This window comes from Apodemus sylvaticus, chromosome 17 (assembly GCF_947179515.1).
Source record: "Apodemus sylvaticus chromosome 17, mApoSyl1.1, whole genome shotgun sequence".
Classification (NCBI taxonomy): Eukaryota; Metazoa; Chordata; class Mammalia; order Rodentia; family Muridae; genus Apodemus; species Apodemus sylvaticus.
The window spans coordinates 66,740,849-66,760,971 of NC_067488.1; the positions used below are offsets into that span (position 1 = coordinate 66,740,849).

At 38.7% G+C, this 20,123-nt stretch overlaps 1 protein-coding gene across 3 annotated transcripts; it reads left to right on the plus strand.

Moving 5' to 3' along the window:
• Positions 1-1,723: 1,723 nt before the first annotated feature.
• Positions 1,724-19,746, plus strand: Gtsf1 (gametocyte specific factor 1). 3 transcript variants are annotated; one of them, XM_052160698.1, is made up of 10 exons: positions 1,754-1,794; positions 1,896-1,976; positions 3,777-3,821; positions 6,442-6,542; positions 10,855-10,981; positions 11,593-11,676; positions 12,138-12,201; positions 14,704-14,798; positions 17,036-17,068; positions 19,646-19,746. In XM_052160698.1, the coding sequence occupies exons 3-9, from the start codon at positions 3,806-3,808 to the stop codon at positions 17,050-17,052; spliced, it is 504 nt and encodes a 167-aa protein (XP_052016658.1). In that variant the 5' UTR covers positions 1,754-1,794; positions 1,896-1,976; positions 3,777-3,805; the 3' UTR covers positions 17,053-17,068; positions 19,646-19,746. The 3 variants fall into 3 exon arrangements, with proteins under 3 accessions (XP_052016656.1, XP_052016658.1, XP_052016657.1); XM_052160696.1 differs by lacking the exon at positions 1,896-1,976 and having other exon boundaries at positions 1,724-1,794; XM_052160697.1 differs by lacking the exon at positions 1,754-1,794 and having other exon boundaries at positions 1,801-1,976.
• The last annotated feature ends 377 nt before the right edge of the window (positions 19,747-20,123 follow it).

Genomic DNA, 20,123 nt, shown 5'->3' on the forward strand with positions numbered 1-20,123 from the left:
TGTGCCTAGTTCTCTTCTGATTAATTGGTCAAGGAAGGGAATTTACATGGTCTGTCTTAGGTAGGGAAGGGTTGGGTTTTTGTTTCTTTGTTTGTTTGTTTGGTTGGTTGGTTGGTTGGTTTGGTTTGGTTTGGTTTCTTAAAACAGAGTTTCCTCCGTGTATGTAGCCCTGGCTGTCCTGGAACTCTCTTTGTAGACCTGGCTGGCCTTAAACTCAGAGGTCACCTACCTCTGCCTCCTGAGCACTAGGATTAAAAGTGTGTCATCACCCAGCTTCATAGTATGTCTTAAGCACTCCCCAGATTATTCTAATACACAGACATAACTAAGAACCATTATCCTGCAACAAGAATGTCTTAAGCCCATCTTCTCTATCCACAAGTTCTTTTTAGTGTTTTGGTTGGTTAGTAGTTTGACTGGTTTGTCCTGGTTTAGTGGGTTTGAGTTTTTTTAGTTACTCTGTAGATTAAGCTGTCCTAACTGGTCTCTGATCCATGGCAATCTTCTTGCCTCAACCTCCCAAGTGCTGAGGTGACAGCCTTATTGCCTCTACCCCACAGCTCTTTTTAGGGTCTTATTCTGTACTGAAAACAATGAAGCATACACTTTTTAGCCTGCTGACTGGAGAGGGTCAAAGCTGGTAATTTATTTACATATTAATCATGTAAAAATAAAATGTCACATCCCCAAGATCCTACTTACCTAAGATACCTTGTTTTTGCTATTCTGATGATCCTTTTCGTATTTAGGCTCTTACCCACTAAAATGTGTCAGAAGTTTCAGTATTTCAGCAGCCAGCCAACTAGACTGTTTGCTAGCTTTGGACAGAACAAAATTTTCTATCAATGTATTTTACAACTCAATGTTCTCAAAATAATGTCACCAGATCTACCCACAGTGTCAACACCTTCTCAAAGGCTATCGAATTTATAGCCTAAATTTATAGTATATAATTTACAGTATAAATCCTTTTTCTCCCTAGTGCTTCCCCAGGTTATCTTGGGCCTTACAGGAATTTACAGTTTCTCTAACACTTCCTGGCATATGTTGTACACCCATTTGACCACGAGTCCAGTTTAGTACCAACTGTTTTCCTAAGTACATTGGGGACAAGTATTTATATTTAAGTAGGTATACAGTTTTGGAATGGTGTGTTTTCTGAACAAAACTCTGTGTTTTGAGTTTCCTGCTTTAAGTTCTTTTACCTATCTATCCTCTCTAGTCTAAAACTCCTTCAATCCCACCAACACTGTATCATCCTCCCAACTATTCTGAAACTATCATTGCCTTTTCAATTGAGAGCCTAGATGCACTACACGGACACAAAATTCCTCCCTGCCTTTTTTGATTTTTCTTTAAACTATTGTACCTGTCTCCATCATTCCTCTTTTAAACTCTCAAATTTTAAATTACATTTCTATCTTAACTTCCACAAACAAGGTTTCCTTATAAACAGCACCCTACCAGCCCCATTCTTTCCCTGATTTTTCTAAGATGGCCGCTCGAAAGTCAACAAAAGAAGCTCTCTACCCACTTAGGAGCATTTAGGCCAGGAAGTAGAGGAAGGTTGAAGGCTAAAAGCAAAGAAACCTAAGACCTCAAGGAGTAGCCCTAGTGGCAGGAAGTGGGGGGCCAAAGGAAAAGGGCATCACATGAGCTGACCTCACTGCACTGGGCCTGCGCAAGCCACAGTCACAGGAAGTACGGCCCCGCCCTGGCATCAGGCCGGAAGTGGGCGTTGCCGGGGCCTGGCTGTGAGGCGAAGTCGGCAGTGGGGAGAGCTTCTGGACTGAGGTAGGAAAGAGGAAAGGCGGTAGGGTCTTGGCTCGGGTCAATCCTTGTAAGCAGTTCATGTATGAGATACCTTCGAAGTAGTGTCCTCCCTCACTCCTCAGCCTTAAGCTCTGATCACCGGCTGCGTCGGCCATCGTCTACTTGACGGACTGCCTGGTACCTTTTTCTGCCTTGTTTTCTAGGTAACCTCCCCCTTGTCTGGTTATTGTTGTTTGAATCTCCTCGAATTTGGGGGGGGGGGGCGGGGGGAGTGGTTAGGGAAGCTTTTTTGTAAGGGGAAAAAAATTACTACTTTACTAAGACCTGCAAGTTTTTTCAGAGTTTAAACAGTAGCTTCAAATTCTCACTTTGTCCAAATTCACTGACAGCCTAGTATTGGGAGAAAGGAATCAATCACCTGTTAACAAATTTGATGGGGAAGATAAGAGACAGCTGAATGATGGTGTTATGAATTCCAGCGTCCTTGGCCTACTTGGAATCAGTCTGTTTGCTAGGAAAGAATAGGTCAGCTCTCTTCAGTTGCTGAATATCTTACCCATCGTTCTTTTTTATACTTTTTTTTAAGCAATTCTTGGTTCTTCCTTAAAACCTTTTTTTTTTTAATTTTTAACAAAGTATGACATAACTGTAGTAGAAGTTCCACAAGGGTTAGGATAGTTTAGCCTAAACATTAAGAGTAGTTCTCAGATAGTTTCCCTAATATTGCCATTAACAAATGGGCTCTGGAGCAAAGTACTAAACTAGAGTTTAGCTGATCACCTGTATTTCCTAACAAAGGTTCTAATGCTGCTTATGTCATAGAATGGGGGGAAGGGTGTGGAATTTGTGTGAGAGGCCAAAGGAGAGCTTACCTAGAGACAACAGCTATATGTGCATACAATTTTCAGAAGATTCCTATGGGAGAGATTATATACAAAATTAGTTTTCCCATAATAAGTGAACTAAATCAGTGTTCGATAGAGATTCCAGTAAAAGAGACTTCAAACTCACAGACATTTTCTCTTTTGATTTTTGTTCATATTTGTTATATTTGTTCTCTTAGGTATTCTCTATGAGCTCTTAATTTTTTCTTAACATTCACATAAGTTCCCTCAATGAAGTTAAGTAACCAGTACTGACTGAAACAGTGTTTATCTTGCCATTATTTAGGAAATGAGAGGAACAGAATGAAGCATGGCTAGAAAGGGAGAAAATTGGTGTGACATTTTCTGATCATGATTAAGAAAAGTTACTAAGCCGGGTATGGTTGAAAATGCCTTTAATCCCAGCACTCAGGAGGCAAAGGCAGGTGGACTTCTCTGTGTTCAAGTCAGCCTGGTCTGCAGATTGAGTTCCAGGACAGCTAGGGCTATACAGAGAAACCATGTCTCTCAAAAAAGAAAAAAAGTCATTAAATGAGACATATTTTTTATTTTATACATATTTGTGTGCATTTTGCCCACAGAAGCCAGAAGAGGGTATCTGATACCCTGAAACGGGAGTTATAGTTGTAAGCAATGTGGGTGCTGGGACTCAAACCCAGGTGTCTCTAAGAGCACCCAGAACCCTTAACCACTTAATCATCTTTCCAGCTTGAAAGAAACGCTTTAAAGTAGTTTATCTAGATGTTTAAATACTGGTATTTTTATGACCTTGACTTGGCCCCCATTTTGTTAAATACCATCAAATCCTAATAGCGTGTAAACAGTGGCAGATGTTGTAATACCACATAAACTAAATTGTTATGTTGTCACCTGAATGTAGTTTGTCAGTTGTCATATTTGACCTAGCTGTTTATTCCAAGAATGTGACTTATGCAATGATGCTAAACTGAGTCATAGGAGTAAAGAATGCCTTTAAGAAGAAACTTAGGGAAAAGGTTGTATGCTAAGTGTTTATTTTATTAAACTTGGGGCAGCTTCAGTTCCAGGAATGACCCCACATCTTAGGGCTACTATTTGATGTATTTCATTTCTGATTCTGAACCATCCTTTTCTCTCTAGCACTTGAACAGGACTCCTTTGCCATCAGCATGGAAGACACTTACAGTATGTACTACTTGATGTTTTTAGAAAATAATACATCATTTATGTGTAGTTTGGTGCCTGAGTAGAGCGTATGTTGTGAAAACTTCAGTTCCCCCCTGAAATGCTGAGAAAGGTCTGTGTGGTTTTGAGGTATACAGATGCTAAGATTTAAAATAAGACTCTTTAGTCTACAGCCACATTACAATGAAAAAAGTAATCTGAAACAAACACTTTAAACTTAAGTAATTAAAGACATGTGAGAACCAAGTGTAATGATATACAACTGTAATCCCAACTCATAGAAAGCTGAATCATGAGGATCATAACTTCTAGGCCATCATGGGCTTCACAGAAAGACTATCAAAAGATAAACCAATAGCCCACTGAGATGGCTGAAGGGTAAGTGCTTATTACCATCCAAACCTGACAGCCTTAGTTTGAGTTTTAGAACTCTTATAAAAGTAGGAGAGAAAACTGACTCTATAAAGTTGTCCTCTGACCTACACACACACCACACACCACACACAGCAATAAGTACAAAATTTTTACAATACTGGGGATGTAACTCAGTAGTAGAGCATGTGTATAGCATTCTCAGGACCCATATTTTAATACCAAGATGATAGATAGATAGATAGATAGATAGATAGATAGATAGATAATTGATTGATGGTTAAATCGGTGGATATATTGGTGGCCAAGATAGATGGATGAATGGATGATTGATAAGTGGATGGATAAATGGGTGGATGGATATAGATAAATAGGTGATCATTGATAAATAAACAGATTCTTTTCAAGGTGGAACAGTAAATTAGAGCTGACCTAAATTTCAAGACTAAGAAGTAAAACATTTATGGTAGTTCTCATTACCAACTTTGACACATGCTCTATATGGCAGTTATAATATGTATGAATCATAGGGTACCTCCATTCTGTCAACTGCTGACATTTGCTAGTGATGGAATGGATTAAATGAAGGAAAACTAATAAGAATTTCATCTGTGAATGCTCCCTGGGTGTTCTGAAGCTTCAGAAATAAGAGATTGCTGGCTAAGAGCTCAGTGGCATAATAAGCAGCCTGTCCTCTGGGACCTTGCCTCCCTATTCGTTCTGTCCTTCAGATCACCTTTCAAGCTGATTTGCATCATGACCATGGTTAGCAATTTATTCCATGTTTACCACTCTTCCAGTGAAACTGTCAGATTCAATTCCCCTCTGGTTTCTGACTTTCACTGCAGTCTCCTGGTTTATAAGCTTCTTATCAGTGGTGAATTGTTTGTCTTGCTTTTATCCTTACCTTCTGGAGTGGCAAGAGTGTTTTATTAGGTGCCTTTTGCTCTCAGAATGCACTATTTAATTTTCTTTCCTAACCAGGCTTGTTAAGATTTGGGGCACAGCCTGGGCAGCTTGGATAGCCTAAAGGCAGCTTTGAATAACATGGTATAGGTTCAGTGTTTTCTTAACACAGCAGTTTGTGTCTACAATTGTCTTAGCTGTAGGAGGTTCTGACTTTGCAGTTTATTTTTATTTTAGCTGGCCAGTTTGGTAGTCATTAGATTAAGGAAATTTTTTCTCATCTATGTTCCAAAACATGAAAAGTAAAATCACCTACCTGACAAAAGTAATGAGATCATTGTCAAGGTATGAGAGTACCCAATACAACATACAGAAAGGAGTAAAGCAAAGAACAAATTTCGGGAAAACTCTAGTTATTAATACTTCATAGAACACTCAATTGAAGCACCATGGCTATCAACTTCTTAACTAGAAATAAAATAGACAAGGATGCTAATGAGATTATTATTCTCAACTTGACTTACAGCTAGCTAGATTCAGAGTGTTGGAAAGTGCAGTTGACCACACTAGTTATATTGGTACACCAGCGGTCCATTCCAACTTTAGTGTGCTAGTTAGGAAACTGTGGTTGGAATATCTAGAGAATGAAAATGGCCACAAATTGTTACCTTTAATGGAGGAAAAGGAGGGCTGGAGAGATGCACAGCAGTTAAGAGCACTGACTGCTCTTCCAGAGGTCCTGAGTTCAATTCCCAGCAGCCTCATGGTGGCTCATAACCATCTGTAACAGGATCCAATGTCCTTTTCTGATGTGTCTGAAGAGAGCAACAGTGCACTCACATAAAATAAATATTTTTTTTAAAAAAAAGGAAAAGGGAAAAGTTAGTGTGGATATCATTATAAGAATGAGAACTGTATTCAGCCAAATGTGAATGAAACCTCAGTACACCATTCTTAATACTACTGTACTTAAGAGCCAATGATAGATAACACAATTTTATTGTCACATAGTTCCATTTCACTTTTAATCATTTAATCACACTTTTTGGGTTTTTTGTTTGTTTGTTTTCTTCAAGACAGGGTTTCTTTATATAATTCTGGCTATCCTGGACTCATTCTGTAGACCAAGCTGACCTGGAACTCAGATCCACCTGCCTCTGCTTCTGAACACTGGGATTAAAGGCATGTGCCACTACCACCAGGCCAGTCACACTTTATTTTAATCTAACTTTTCTTTAGACTGCCTTATTCTTTCACTATGGATTTATTGAAAACACTAATGTGGTCTAGTTTTACAGAGTCCTATTATACTATATACTTAATGTATTTTTCTGTCTTTCAGTCGACTCCCTGGACCCTGAAAAGTTATTACAGTGCCCCTATGATAAAAATCACCAGATCAGGGCCTGCAGGTTTCCTTATCATCTTATCAAGTGCAGAAAGGTAGAGTATTATTTTTATAATATGCCCTTTTATGCCTCTTGAGTTCTTCTGAAGAGTCAAGCTTTGTAAGCAACAAATAATTTAACATACATATTTTAATTGAATGCCAGATTGTTTGGCAAGTCTACCTTTGATAAATTTCAATATTTACAAGTGTTTGTTTTATTCCTTGAAGTATATAAAATTTTAATCTTTTATTTTCTTCTAACTAGCCACAAAGCATTGTTTAAAAACAGTATCTCTAGAGTATCTAGGCATGTACATTCACACATGTTTTTTTGTGGTACTAGGGCTTGAACCTATTATTTTAAGATACTGAATATGAATTATATATAGTTTGGATTAAATACTAAAGTTTTGGTATCTGTATCTAACATTGGTATTCTTTAAAAAAAAATTAGGCACAAATTTATTTAGCTTGGTTTTCAGAAAAACAAAGGAATCACTAATTTTTTTCCTAGTAATGAAAAACTCTACTTTATTAAGTTTGATGTGTTCATTATTTCTTTTAAAAATAGTTTTAGATTTATTTTTATGTGTATGGGCATCTTAATTTAATTAAGTATATGTGCACCATGTGTGTGCCTACTGCCTGTGGAGGTCTGAAGAGGGTATTGGATCTTCTGGAAGAATTAAAAGATAGTTACTAACCATCATGTGGAAACCATGAAACAAATCTGGGTTTTCTGAAAATGCAACAAGTGTTTCTAACCACTAGCCCATCTCTCCAGTCCCTCTATTACATCTCTTCCTGATTTTTTGTTTAAAATTGTTAGCCCAGGAAAATATTGTTTCAAAAATAACTCCCTAATTTTTAACATCTTTTTTTTTACCTTTTTTTAACTTTATTCTTTGTTTCATATCATGTATCCCTGTCCCACTCATCTTCCTATCCCCTTGCATCTGCCCCTTGCCCTTACAACCTCCCCTCACAAAATAAAAAACACACAAATAACAAAGCATACAAAATCTCATCATGGTAGGTGTAATGTGTCACAGTGTGTCCCACAATATATCCCTCTGTCCACATCTTCACTAAGGAATGTTCATTGCAACAGCTTTTTTTTTTTTTTAAGTTTTTTTTATGTGGATATCTGTATAAGTTTGTGTGCACATTGTGCACTCGGGTGCCCATAGAGGCCAGAAGAGGGCGTTAGGTCCCTTGAAACTGGAGTTAACAATAGGCAGTTCTGAGCCACCATGTAGGCAATTAGGTCCTCTGGAAAAGCAGTAAGCACTGTTAACCACTGAGCTATCTCTACAGCCACATCTTTTTTTTTTTTTTTTTTTTTAAGCATTTCTTTCTGGTTACTTCTTTATGGACTTAGCTAATATAACCTACTCAAGTCCTTTGTTAATTAAAAAGTACTTGTATAGGGTTGTTAAAATATTGATGTCAGGGCTATAGAAATGGCTCAGTGGTTAAGAATACTTGCTACACTTCCAGAGGTCAAAAGTAAGTTCCAACCACCCATATCAGTCAACTCACAACTGCCTGTAACTCCAAATATACAAAATCCAGTCCCTCTTCTGGCCTTCCACAGGCACCTGTACTCATGTATACATACACACAGACAATACATACAATTAAAGTGTAAGATCTTTCTTTAAACATTGTTTTAAGATTTATATTTTATGTACATAAGTGTTTTGCCTGCATATACATCATATGTGTACCTGATGCCTAAGGAAGCTTTGTAACTGAAGGAAACTGTAACTGAGGAAACATGGAACTAAAGTTACATATGGTTGCAATCTACCTTGTGGGTGCTGAGACTGAATCCAGGTCCTGTGCAAGAGCAGCAGTTCTCTTAACCTCTGAGCCATCTCTTTTTTAAGTAGAGCTTCTTGTAGCCAAGGTTGGCCTCACCTCAGTAGTAAAGGAGGACCTTTACATGCAGATCTCCCTACCTCCACTTGCCTAGAGCTGGCATTAAAAGGTCTGTGCCACTATACCTAGCTCCAGTTTCTTTCATGTGGATATGGTATATGTAGTACGTGTACACTTATGTACACAAGAGGAAACTACAAGAGGATTAGCATATTTTCATCTTTCACTCTACCTTATTCCTTTAAGACTGGATCTCTCCCTGAACCTGGGGCTTAAGATTTTTGCAACTAGGCTGACAGCTAGCAAGCTATCTCCTATCTTTGCTGCCTACCAGTGCTGGCATTACAAATGTGCAAGACCATACCCAGCTTGTTTACTGGGTGCAGAAGTTCAAACTAAAGTCCTCATGATTGCTCAACAAGCAATCTTAACCAATGAGCCATCCCTCCAGATCCATGCAAGTTCCTTAGTCCTGTGTTTTTCCAGCCTGCTTCTCACTAGCTTTACACTTTGAGTTTTGATTGTGAAACATCTTTAAAACCTTTTTTATTGAAAAAAGTTTTTTTCATACAAAATATTTTGATCATGTTTCCCTCCCCCAATTCTTCTCAGGTCCTCCCTAACTCTCTACCTATCCAACTTTATGTTCTCTCTTTAAAACAACAATTAGCTGGGCGGTGATGGCATGCACCTTTAATCCCAGCACTTGGCAGGCGGATTTCTGAGTTCCAGACCAGCCTGTTCTACAGAGTGGGTTCCAGGACAGCCAGGTCTACACAGAGAAACCCTCTCTGGGGGGAGGGGGACACCAATAACATTAAAATGTTTGTGTGTTTGCAAGCATGTGTGGACCACAGTGTGCTTGTGTAAGAGAATCAGCCCTCTCCTTCTACCATATAGGTCCTTGATAATCAAACTCAGGTTGTCAGACTTGGTGGCCAGCTCCTTTACCCACTGAGCCACCTCCTTGCCCTCGTGTGTGTGTGTGTGTGTGTGTGTGTGTGTGTGTGTGTGTGTACACCCACAGAGACAAGAAGACTGTCAGATTGCCTGGAGCTGGAGTTATAGGCAGTTGTCAGGCCCCTAGTATGACTGCTACTCTTTCATAGTAGCAGCATCTTGAACCATCTCCCCAAGCCCTCCTTTCTTAAATCTCTTAATTGCTGGTACATTTACCATGACATTTTGGTGATAATAAATACTTAGTTTGAGTTTAAAACAAGATACTGTATAAATAAATAAATGGATGGATGGATGGATGGATGGATGGATGGATGGATGGATAGATGGATGGGCTGGAGAGGTGACTCTGCTGTTAAGAGCACTGACTGCTCTTCCAGAGGTCCCGAGTTCAATTCCCATCAACCACATGGTAGCTTACAACCATCTATAATGGGATCTGATGCTGATGTCCTCTTCTGGCATGCAAGTCTACTTGCAGATAAAGCATCCATACATTAAATAAATAAATCTTTTAAAAAAAATGATACTGGTCCACAAAGTATAGGTCATTTGGGCTTTTTCTAACTGAAATAGCTGAAATTGTTTACCAGGCAATGATGATGACATACCTTTGATACCAGCACTTGGGAGACAGAGGCACATGGATCTCCAAGTTCTAGGTTAGTCTGATCTGAGCAGAATTCCAGGATAGCACAGAACTACACAGAGAAACCCTGTCTCAAAAAACAAAACAACCCAAAAACAAAATACAGTAACAAAAAAGGTTGTTGTTTGCTTCCTCATTTCAGAGATCATTACTTTTAAGTGTCTCTGTTGGTATGAAAAAAAATTAGCTTGTCTCTGCAGCTCCCTTACAACAGTTATTTCCCAACATTGTCAAATTGCAGTAGCAGGGCACACTGCAGTGCTGTCTGCCTCACTGTTACTGTTGATCCTGAATGTTAGCTTTCAAAGACACCCAGAGAATTCCAGCACTGCAGGCTGTGCCATCTGATAAACAGAGTGCAGAGATGGCTAATACTGACTGTTTTGCTCTTTATAAGCCATTAAAATCTCAGTGTGCATGTGTTATTAACCCTGCAGTCATAACCAAAAGGTTTGCATTTTGATCATATTGAGATAGGAGCTGCATGGTCTGTATGGATGATAATTCCTTCTCAATTTTCTGTGATGAGTGTGCCTACCATGACCGAGTGTACCCACCACACCTACAAGATACAAACTTAAGGGATTTCAGGGAGCTATTTATAGAAAAAAGCTGAGCTAGTTTCCTTGAATTTTAAGAAATCCAGCCGGGTGTGGTGGCGCATGCCTGTAATCCCAGCACTTGGGAGGCAGAGGTAGGCGGATTTCTGAGTTCAAAGCCAGCCTGGTCTACAGAGTGAGTTCCAGGACAGCCAGGACTACACAGAGAAACCCTGTCTCGAAAAACCAAAAAAAAAAGAAGAAAAAGAAGAAAAAGAAAAGAAGAAAAAAAAAGAAATCCAAAGAATTGGTCTCTTAATTTTTTTTTCACAGAATCATCCTGATGTCGCAAACAAATTGGCTACTTGTCCCTTCAATGCTCGGCACCAGGTTCCCCGGGCTGAGATCAGTCATCACATCTCGAGCTGTGATGACAAGAGCTGTATTGAGCAGGATGTGGGTAAGCCAGACTAGCTGAAATGCCCCAGGATTCCAGGGTTAGCTGCTCAGTATGGAGTTAGGCTACATCATTGGCTTGTTTTCTGGCTTTAACCATTTCAAAAGAATATTTTTCTGCCTTTGAGATGATTATATCATTGTAGCAGTGGGTTGTTAGCTTCTATATAGGTCAGACTGCTTTCTCTTCTGAACAGCCTGATTCACTTTACTATTATAATAAATCATCTAAAAATAAAGTCCTTGGGGCTGGAGATGGAGCTCAGTGGGTCGAGCACTTGCCTCCCATGGATAAAGCCCTGGGTTCCAGCTTCTGTACCACAAAAATGGTCATGGTGGTGCTGACTTATAATCCTGGTACTCAAGAGGTAGAAGCATGAGGGTCTGGAGTTCAAGGTCATCTTTGAGTCTGAGGCCAGGCAAGAATACAAGACCCTGTCTCAATAAATAGTCCTGTTACTACCATAAATATGGTATTCACCCTATCCATGTTTAGAAACAAAGATTTTATTGGCTACCTTGCAGCCTTTAAAGGCCTTAAATCCCTTAAACAGAATAACCTAGCAAATACCACACCCTCTGTTCTTTATATATCAAATCTCTGTTGTCTTGCAGTCAACCAAACCAGGAACCTTGGACAAGAGACTCTGGCTGAGAGCACATGGCAGTGCCCTCCTTGTGATGAAGACTGGGATAAAGGTAAAATGCTTCTACGTTTTTGCTTTCTTCACATATTTAAATCTCAAATCATTTGATTGAGACATAAGGAAGATTTTCTTTTTTTATGAGCATACATGTTCAGAACACCTTATTGTTTTTATTGGACCCCCAAATGAGCATTTGTATCACTGTGCAGACATATAAAATAGCTTATCCCCCTTGATTGGAAGAAGCACTTCTTTAATCTGTTTTCCCCATAAATTGGTTGTACCATCTGTGCTTGATTGTTCCTGAGCACATTTATTATTATTTATGGCTCTTACATTTATATCCTTCATTGTTAAATTCCTGGTTCTGTATCACTTGAGCAGAGTACTCAATCAGTTTTTTTCTTACACCCCTCAAAACTTAGCTGTATTATTTCTCATTTGACAAATTTAACTAACATAGATTGGTGTTTTATCTAACAGTATCACAAACTATTTTGCTTCCTTTGGCAGACTTGTGGGAACAGACTAGCACCCCATTTGTCTGGGGCACAGCCAGCTTCTGTGGCAACAACAGGTAAATTAAAAGGTCTTAATCTCATCATTACCTCCCCCAAATCCAGGTGTGTGACAAAAAAAAAAAAAATAGAGTTGGGTCTGATGGTATGTGCTTTTAATTCAGTACCCAGGGCAGGTCAGCCTTAGCTCTACAGAGCAAGTTCCAGGACAGCCAGAGCTACACAGAGAAACCTCCTGGGGGGGGGGGGGGGGTGGACTGAAGGGATGACTTCAGGAGTTAAGAGTACTTGTTGCTCTTTAAAGCAGCTGCTTATAACTCCAGTTCTATGGGATCCATACCCTCTTCTAGGCTCTGTGGACACTCTTACATGTCCATATATACGTGTAAATCTTTTTTAAGATGCTAAAAGTTATTTGAGATTGGAAATCCAGAGCATCTTAATGAGAAAGGAAGAATATCTCTCTTTTTACTACTAATATTCTCTATCCAATTTAGAACTGTAAGATTTCTCGTTATACCTACATTCAAACCTTAGAAGACCAAATTTCAAATACAAATGAGACTGTTTCAGGGTTAGAGAATAAAGTAATAAAATACTATGCTTTATTTTTGCCTAAATGCTTGATTTTGTATTTTTTTTAATTATGTGTGTAGAGATAATGAGCACATGAGTGGAGGTTCCACAGAGGCCAGAGGTGTCAGAGGCAGAACTACAGATGGTTGTGAACATACAGGGACTGGGAATCAAACTCAGGTCTCTTGGAAGAGTGGTGCATGCTCTTAACTGCTAAGCACTCATAAAATGCTTGACTTTTTTTCTTAATTACTGAAGTAGCTAATTTTAAATGCACACTATTTTGAATAAAAAAATAGAAAAACTTAGATTAGTTTTATTGGTGGCAACTTTAACTGGCTTCAGTTAAGAGATTTATTTTAGGGACTGGAGAGATGACTCAATGGTTAATTTTTCTGGAGGACTCAGGTTCAATTCTCAGAGCCCACATACTGGCTCTGAACTGTCTGTAACTCCAGCTCCAAGGAAATCCATAGCCGGTATTTGAACTGTCTGTAACTCCAGCTCCAGGGAAATCCATAGCCGGTATTTGCTTCTTTGTGGATTCTTTTTTCCCCACCTTTCATCCCCCAGTTTCACTCCATCACTAGCTAGAAGGGGGGAGGGGAGAGATCCCTGAATCTAATTTCTTTCCTTTTCTTTTTTGAGCATGACTTCTAACAAACTGAAACTACCCCCTCTAAATGACCAACAGTTACCAACCCCACCTGTCCTGGCTCTAGCATTTATATACCCTCTGAAAAGTTCCCAGAATTCTAAATATCACTAAATGCAGAAATTTATCTTCAGCTAGCAAAACCACACTTCAGACAGTCTGAAGCAGCCCCACACCTGAGATTAAAATAAAAGTACATTCTTATATTTCTATGTTTTTAAAGAAACCAAAATTTCAGAAATTCTTAAAAATGTCACTATAGGAGTCTAATAATCTCCACTGCCTTCTGTAGACACTAAGCACACAAATGGTGTATCGACATGCATGTAGACAAAAATACCCATACACATAAAAATAGTCATTTATGAAGAGATTGGCTGCAGCCAAGCATGGTGGCACATACCTTCAATCTCAGCACTCACACTAAGGAGGCAAAGACAGGCAAATCATTTTGAGTTTGACAGCAGCATGGTGTATATAGTGAGTTCCAGCCAAGAACAGACAATCCCTGTCTTATTTGCAGGGGTGGGATTTTGTCATACTACAGACTAGTAGATGGCATTGATGTTTATCTCAGTTTCTATAAAATGTAAATGTAAGGGGCTAAAGAAATGGCTCAGCAGTTAAAATCACTGGATGCTCTTCTAGAGCACCCAGATTCAAATCCCAGCACCCACATGGCAGCTCACAGCTGTCTGTAACTTCAGTTCCAGGAAACCCAACACCTTCACACAGACAAACGCAGGCAAAGTATCAGTATACATAAAAAATAAATAAATTGGTCGGGCTGTGGTGGTGCATGCCTTTAATCCCAGCACTTGGGAGGCAGAAGCAGGCAGATTTCTGAGTTTGAGGCCAGCCTGGTCTACAGAGTGAGTTCCAGGACAGCAGGAGCTACACAGAGAAACCCTGTCTCGAAAAACCAAAAACAAACAAATAAATTATTTTTAAAAAGTAAATGTAAAACACTATCTTTTGTTATTTTTGTTTTGCTTTGCTTTTTGAGACAGGGATTCTCTAGGTAGCCCTGGCTATCCTGTAACTGGCTCTGTTAGACCAGACTGGCCTTGAATTCAAAAATCTTCCTGCCTCTACCTCCTGAGTGTTAGGATTAAAGGCATGTGCCACCATACCATCTTAATACACATATGGAACATTCCAGAAAATTGGTAATCATTCTAATTGCAAGAATGTTTTAATAGAAGTGTGTCCACATTTCAGATGAGTGGTTGTTTTTCCCTCCATTTAAAAACACATTTTGATTGTCTTCTACGTGTATACCTGAAGAATACTGATATGATGACATCAAAGTATTCCTTTTTTTTTTCAGTCCTGCAAATAACATAGTTATGGAACATAAGAGTAACCTCGCTTCAGGCATGCGAGTTCCCAAGTCTCTGCCCTATGTTCTGCCATGGAAAAACAGTAAGTAAAATAGAGGTCAAAGTGTTCTTGCACTTTTCATTGTAACAAAAACAGTTGGTTTTATTATTTAGGTATGTTCAGCCTGATGCTGAAAATCAATGTGACTCTAAATTTTGTGCTCAAAGCACCTCATTTACCTCATGGTACTCCTAGGCCTGGTTATAAACAAGAAATTAAAAATATCTTGCAACTACTGCTCTTCTAGAGAATCTAATTCTGGGTTTGGTTTCCAGCATCCATGTCAAGTGACTCTCAACTTCCTGTAAACTCCATTTACAAGTAATCCAACTTCTCTGACACCTAATCTCATAGATACATAACTCCACAGTAACACACATGCATATAAATAATTAAAATAATAAAAATATTTTTAAAAGATAAAGTGTGAGAGCACAAAACCCAAAAGGGTCTTTTCCTGAAGTGAAGTAATTACTAATGTCGGTGTACTAAGTAGATGTAGAGGCCAATAGAGAAGCTATTAATTTTGGCTAAGTAAAAGTCACCTCTTATTGTTAAGGCATTAATTTAAAAAAAAAAATGGTATTTTAGTAACCTAAATGGGTAGAGAAAAAGAAAAGTGCTAAGCAGCAGCATAGGGAATGAAGTTCAGGTATCTTCCCTAAACAGCTGAACCCATACTGGATAAACAGGTATGAAATTCACACCATTCCGCCCTTTTTTTAAAAAAAAAAAAATCTGGGAGGCTAGAGAAATGGCTCAGTTAAGAGTAGTTTCTGCTCTTATGGAGAACCCAAGTTAGGTTCCCAGCACCCATATAACAGCTCACAGTTATCTGTAACTCCAGTTCCAGGAGCCAAACAACTTCTTCTGGCCTCCACAGACACCAAACACACATGTGGTACCATATGTATATATAGACCACACATTTTTTTTTTGTAATTTAAAAAAGGGAAGAGGTGGGCTGGTGGGTTGGAGAGATGCCTCAGCAGTTAAGAACACCAACTACTCTTTGAGAGATCCTGAGTTCAATTCCCAGCAACTATTGGTGGCTCACAACTATCTGAAATGGAATCCAATGCTATTCTGTTATGTCTGAAGAGAGGAGAGTGTTCTCACATACATTTAGAAAGGGAAGGGGGGAAGGAAGGAAGAAAGGAGGAAAGGAAGAAAGGGAAGGAAGGAAAAGAAGGAAGGAAGGACGGACGGACGAAAGGAAAAAAATTGCTGCATTCGGAATACCCAGGGTAAGGGCCAGGAGATGGTTCATCAGGTATAAGCACTTATGCAAATCTGACAATTTGCTTTTGAGCCTTGAACACAGTAAAGGGAGAGAAAAAGCTCTTCCTACATCATACACATATGTATACAACATATATATACACAACAATTGTTTAAAAGATTTTTAAAAAGAACAAAATACCTAAAATCATATGATCTTAATCCAGACTTAATCCAGACTTTCTGGTATTATTCCCAAATCCAAATTCACTTGAATTGCCTTGATTTCAGTTTTTGTTACTTTTTAAGTTTTTAGAGTAGAAAGGATTCCCTTTAAAGAAGCTAGAGAGATGGCTCAGCAATTAAGAGCACCTGCTGCTCTGGCAGAGGCTGTGTTTTGGTTCCCAGCACCTATATCAAGCATCTCACACTTGCCTGTAATTCCAGTTCTGGGAGACCTAATGCCCTGACTTCCATGGCTACCTGCATACACGTGATGCACATAAACTCACATAGGCACACATGCATACAGACAAAAAAAATCTTTAAAGAAATAGTAAAAACACATTTATTTAAATATTTGCATTTACCAAAAGTGAGATCACTAATATATCAAAAAGCTTGATACAGCCATCCATGGTAGCATATACCTGTAATTCCCAGCACTTGAGAGGTAGACTGGAGAATCTGGATTTCAGCCTGTAAAACTGTCTCAGAAAAAGAAAAAAAAAATTAGGTAAAAGACTATTTTCTTTTTTCATGATTCTCAGTGGAATCTTATCACTAGTTTTGAATTCTGTTTAAGATTACTACCCCACCGGGCAGTGGTGGCGCATGTCTTTAATCCCAGCACTTGGGAGGCAGGGGCAGGTGGATTTCTGAGTTTGAGGCCAGCCTGGGCTACAGAGTGAGTTCCAGGACAACCAGGGCGACACAGAGAAACCCTGGCTTGGAAAAAAAAAAAAGTAATTTGTATTTTTTTGTGTTTAGTAAGCACAGAGGGTAGAATGAATTTCAATTGATGTGATTTATTTATTTCAAAATGTTTATTCTTGTAGATGGAAATGCACAGTAACTGAACATCTATTCAAGTAAGTATTTCATTCCACTCTCTCTTCAGGTGGTAGCAAAATTTAACTGGACATAAAGAAGTTTGAGTCCAATTTTCTTTCAGATTATGATACCAAATTAAGGCTTTGGGTGTGCATGTATTTTTTATGTATATAGCCTCTATAATGGCTTTACAGACTAATGAATAGGCATTTACTATTTATATTTGAATTCTATTACCACGCTAAGTTCTTTTCCCTGATGTTAGTGTACACTGTTGGGTTTTTGTTTGTTTGTTTTTTGATATCAAAGTTGTATTCTAGATCTATCCTGCCTTTTGTAATGGAGTAAGATTAATCAAACAGCTGTGCTTCACTGCTCTGCAATTCTTTCTCAATGCAGTACAGTTTAATCATCTTGTAAAAAAAAATCCATATTCTTCTTAATGGGCATTTAAAATTTTGGGGTCTCGTAAGAGTCTTACAGCAGCTGGGTGATGGTGGCAGCAGTGCACACCTGTAATCCCAGCACTCTGGGACGCAGAGGCAGGTGGATTTCTGAGTTCAAGGCCAGCCTGGTCTACAGATTAAGTTCCAGGACAGCCAGGGCTATACAGAGAAACCCTGTCTCAACAAAACAACAACAACAAAAAAAGAGTCTTACACTATTGATATTACTTAGTTTTTTGGGTTTTTGTTTTTTGTTTTTGGGGGTTTTTTGTTTTGTTTTGTTTTGTTTTGTTTTGTTTTGTTTTTTTGTGCAAAACCTCACAAAAATCTCCTTTTCCCAGATGAAACCTGGAGGCTCTTCCCTGTGTGTGGTAGAGCTAAGCTTGACTGCCTTGGCTAAGATTGCCCAGCCCTACTGCTTATGGGATAGGGACTGTAGGAAGACTGGGATAGGATTCTATTTCAGCTGTCTTGCAGATAGTAGTCCTTCAATGAATATTTATCAAATAAATGAGTAATTGGTCTGTTGCTATCCAGTCCCTGTCTACACAGTGAAGCAAATGAATCTGTGGTAGAGTCTATTTTGTACCAGACCTAATGTTTCTTCTGATAAGAAGTGGAAAAGCTAAGTAGAAACACTCAGCCAGATGTAGTGTGTCAGTCTTTAATCCCAGCATTCAAAAGAGTCACAAATAGAAGAACCTCTGAGTCAAAGGGCAGCCTGGTCTACAGAGTGAGTTCCAGAATAGAGCTATATAGTGAAACCCTGTCTCAAAAAAAGTTTAAAAGAAAGCGTTAAAAAATAATAAAAGAAAAAACCTTTAATCATTGCTAGAAATTTATCAATTTCTTCTAGCAATTGGCCACTTTTTGTAGGTTTTGACTTTTTCTTTTTTTCTGAGACATGATTTCTCTGTATAGCTCTGACTGTCCTGAAATTTGCTCTGTTGACTAGGCTAGCCTCAAACTCAGAGATCTGCCTGCCTCTGCCTCATGAGCACTGGAATTAAAAATGTGTGCCATCGCCAGGCAGTGGTGGCACATGCCTTTAATCCCAGCACTTAGGAGGCAGAAGCAGGCAGATTTCTGAGTTCGAGGCCAGCCTGGTCTACAGAGTGAGTTCCAGGACAGCCAGGGCTACACAGAGAAACCCTGTCTCAAAAAACCAAAAAAAAAAAAAAAAAGTGTGCCATCCATACTCAGCTTGGTAGGTTTTGACTTTAAATTGTTAAATATATCTGAAAACAAGAAAATGAAATTTGGCCCCAGAAGAAAAATAACACTGAGGTGTATCAGAAAGAATACATTGAACAAACCTGGATAAATATGGGGAACTTTGAATTGTTCTCTTAACATGTTGTATAAAATGTCTGATGATCAATACAGTATATAACTGTTTAGTAAATAAGGACAACTCTGTAATGAAAACTTAGGAGAAGCTTCTTATAACACAAAAACAAGGTGCTTTCTTCCACTCACCCTTATCCACTTTTTTGAAACAAGGTCTCTTGATTATTTAACCCTAGCTGTCCTGGAACTTAAACCAGTCTGGCTTCCAACTCATAGAGATCCACCTTTCTCTGTCTCTTGAATGCTAGGATTAAAGGCATGTGGTACCACACCTGGATGGTATTTTGCTTTTTAACTTCACTATTACACATGCATGCTTTGTTGCCCATGGAGATCAGAAGAGGGCATCAGATTCCCCGGAAATAGAGCTATAGATGGTTGTGAACCACCTTGTGAGTGTTGGGAATCAAACCTGGCTCCTCTACAAAAGCAACAAATGCTCGTAACTACTGAGTCATCTCTACATCCCTGAATGAATATAATTTTTAAGAGTCTTCATGCACACAGATACATATGCATCTGTATTTTTTTATTAATGAGTAATAAAGTAGTCAGATGCCTACAGAGTCAGTTCTCACTTGTGAAGCTGTTGACACATTAGAAATGTTCATTAATGACTGTGAAAAATGTTTTTAATTCACTTAGCAAGTTTTCGTGTACACAGAGGTACTGAAGAAAAGAGGGTCAGCCATTAACAACAGTGAATTTCTGGAACAGCTCTTGTAAGAGAGTTTGAGGGGTTGTGTCAACTGTTATCAAATGTAGTTGGTACTTTTGTTGCTGAAAGGAAGTAAAAACTTTTTTCTCATTTCCTTGCAGATGCCAGACTGTGGAAGACTCTTGCTTATTCCTGCTACCAAGGGTTCTTCTTTTTTCTCTTTATCTAATTATAGAACAGTAAACTGTCTGTGACTTTCAAACTGGCAAGTACTTTTTTTTAACTCCTGAGATGTTACTCCTCAATTATTTGATACCAAATATTTATAGACTGCTGAAAAAGACAGCTTGATGGTTCAGTTAATTACCTACTAACCTCAAATTAAGAAAAAAAAAATCACTTCCCATTCTAGTTAATGAAACAGTGATATAAAGCTGTTGTGCAGAGTCTAGCTAACATAAACAGAAAACTTGGATTAAAAAAGTAACTATGTGTTTATGTTTCTGGCATATGTGGACCAAATTCTTTTAAGAATTTAAAAAACTGGGCTTTTTATATCTTTAATCCCAACACTCAGGAGGCAGAGGCAGGATAACCTCTTGAGGTAAGGTCAGCTGGTCTACAAAGCAGTTACTAGAA

What these genes read in the sequence shown, in the direction of transcription:
- Gtsf1 (XM_052160696.1), top strand. An exon ending in ATCTTATCAAGTGCAGAAAG is followed by an intron (nt 6,543 to 10,854) that starts GTAGAGTATTAT and finishes TTTTTTTCACAG; the next exon opens with AATCATCCTGATGTCGCAAA. An exon ending in TGATGAAGACTGGGATAAAG is followed by an intron (nt 11,677 to 12,137) that starts GTAAAATGCTTC and finishes TTCCTTTGGCAG; the next exon opens with ACTTGTGGGAACAGACTAGC.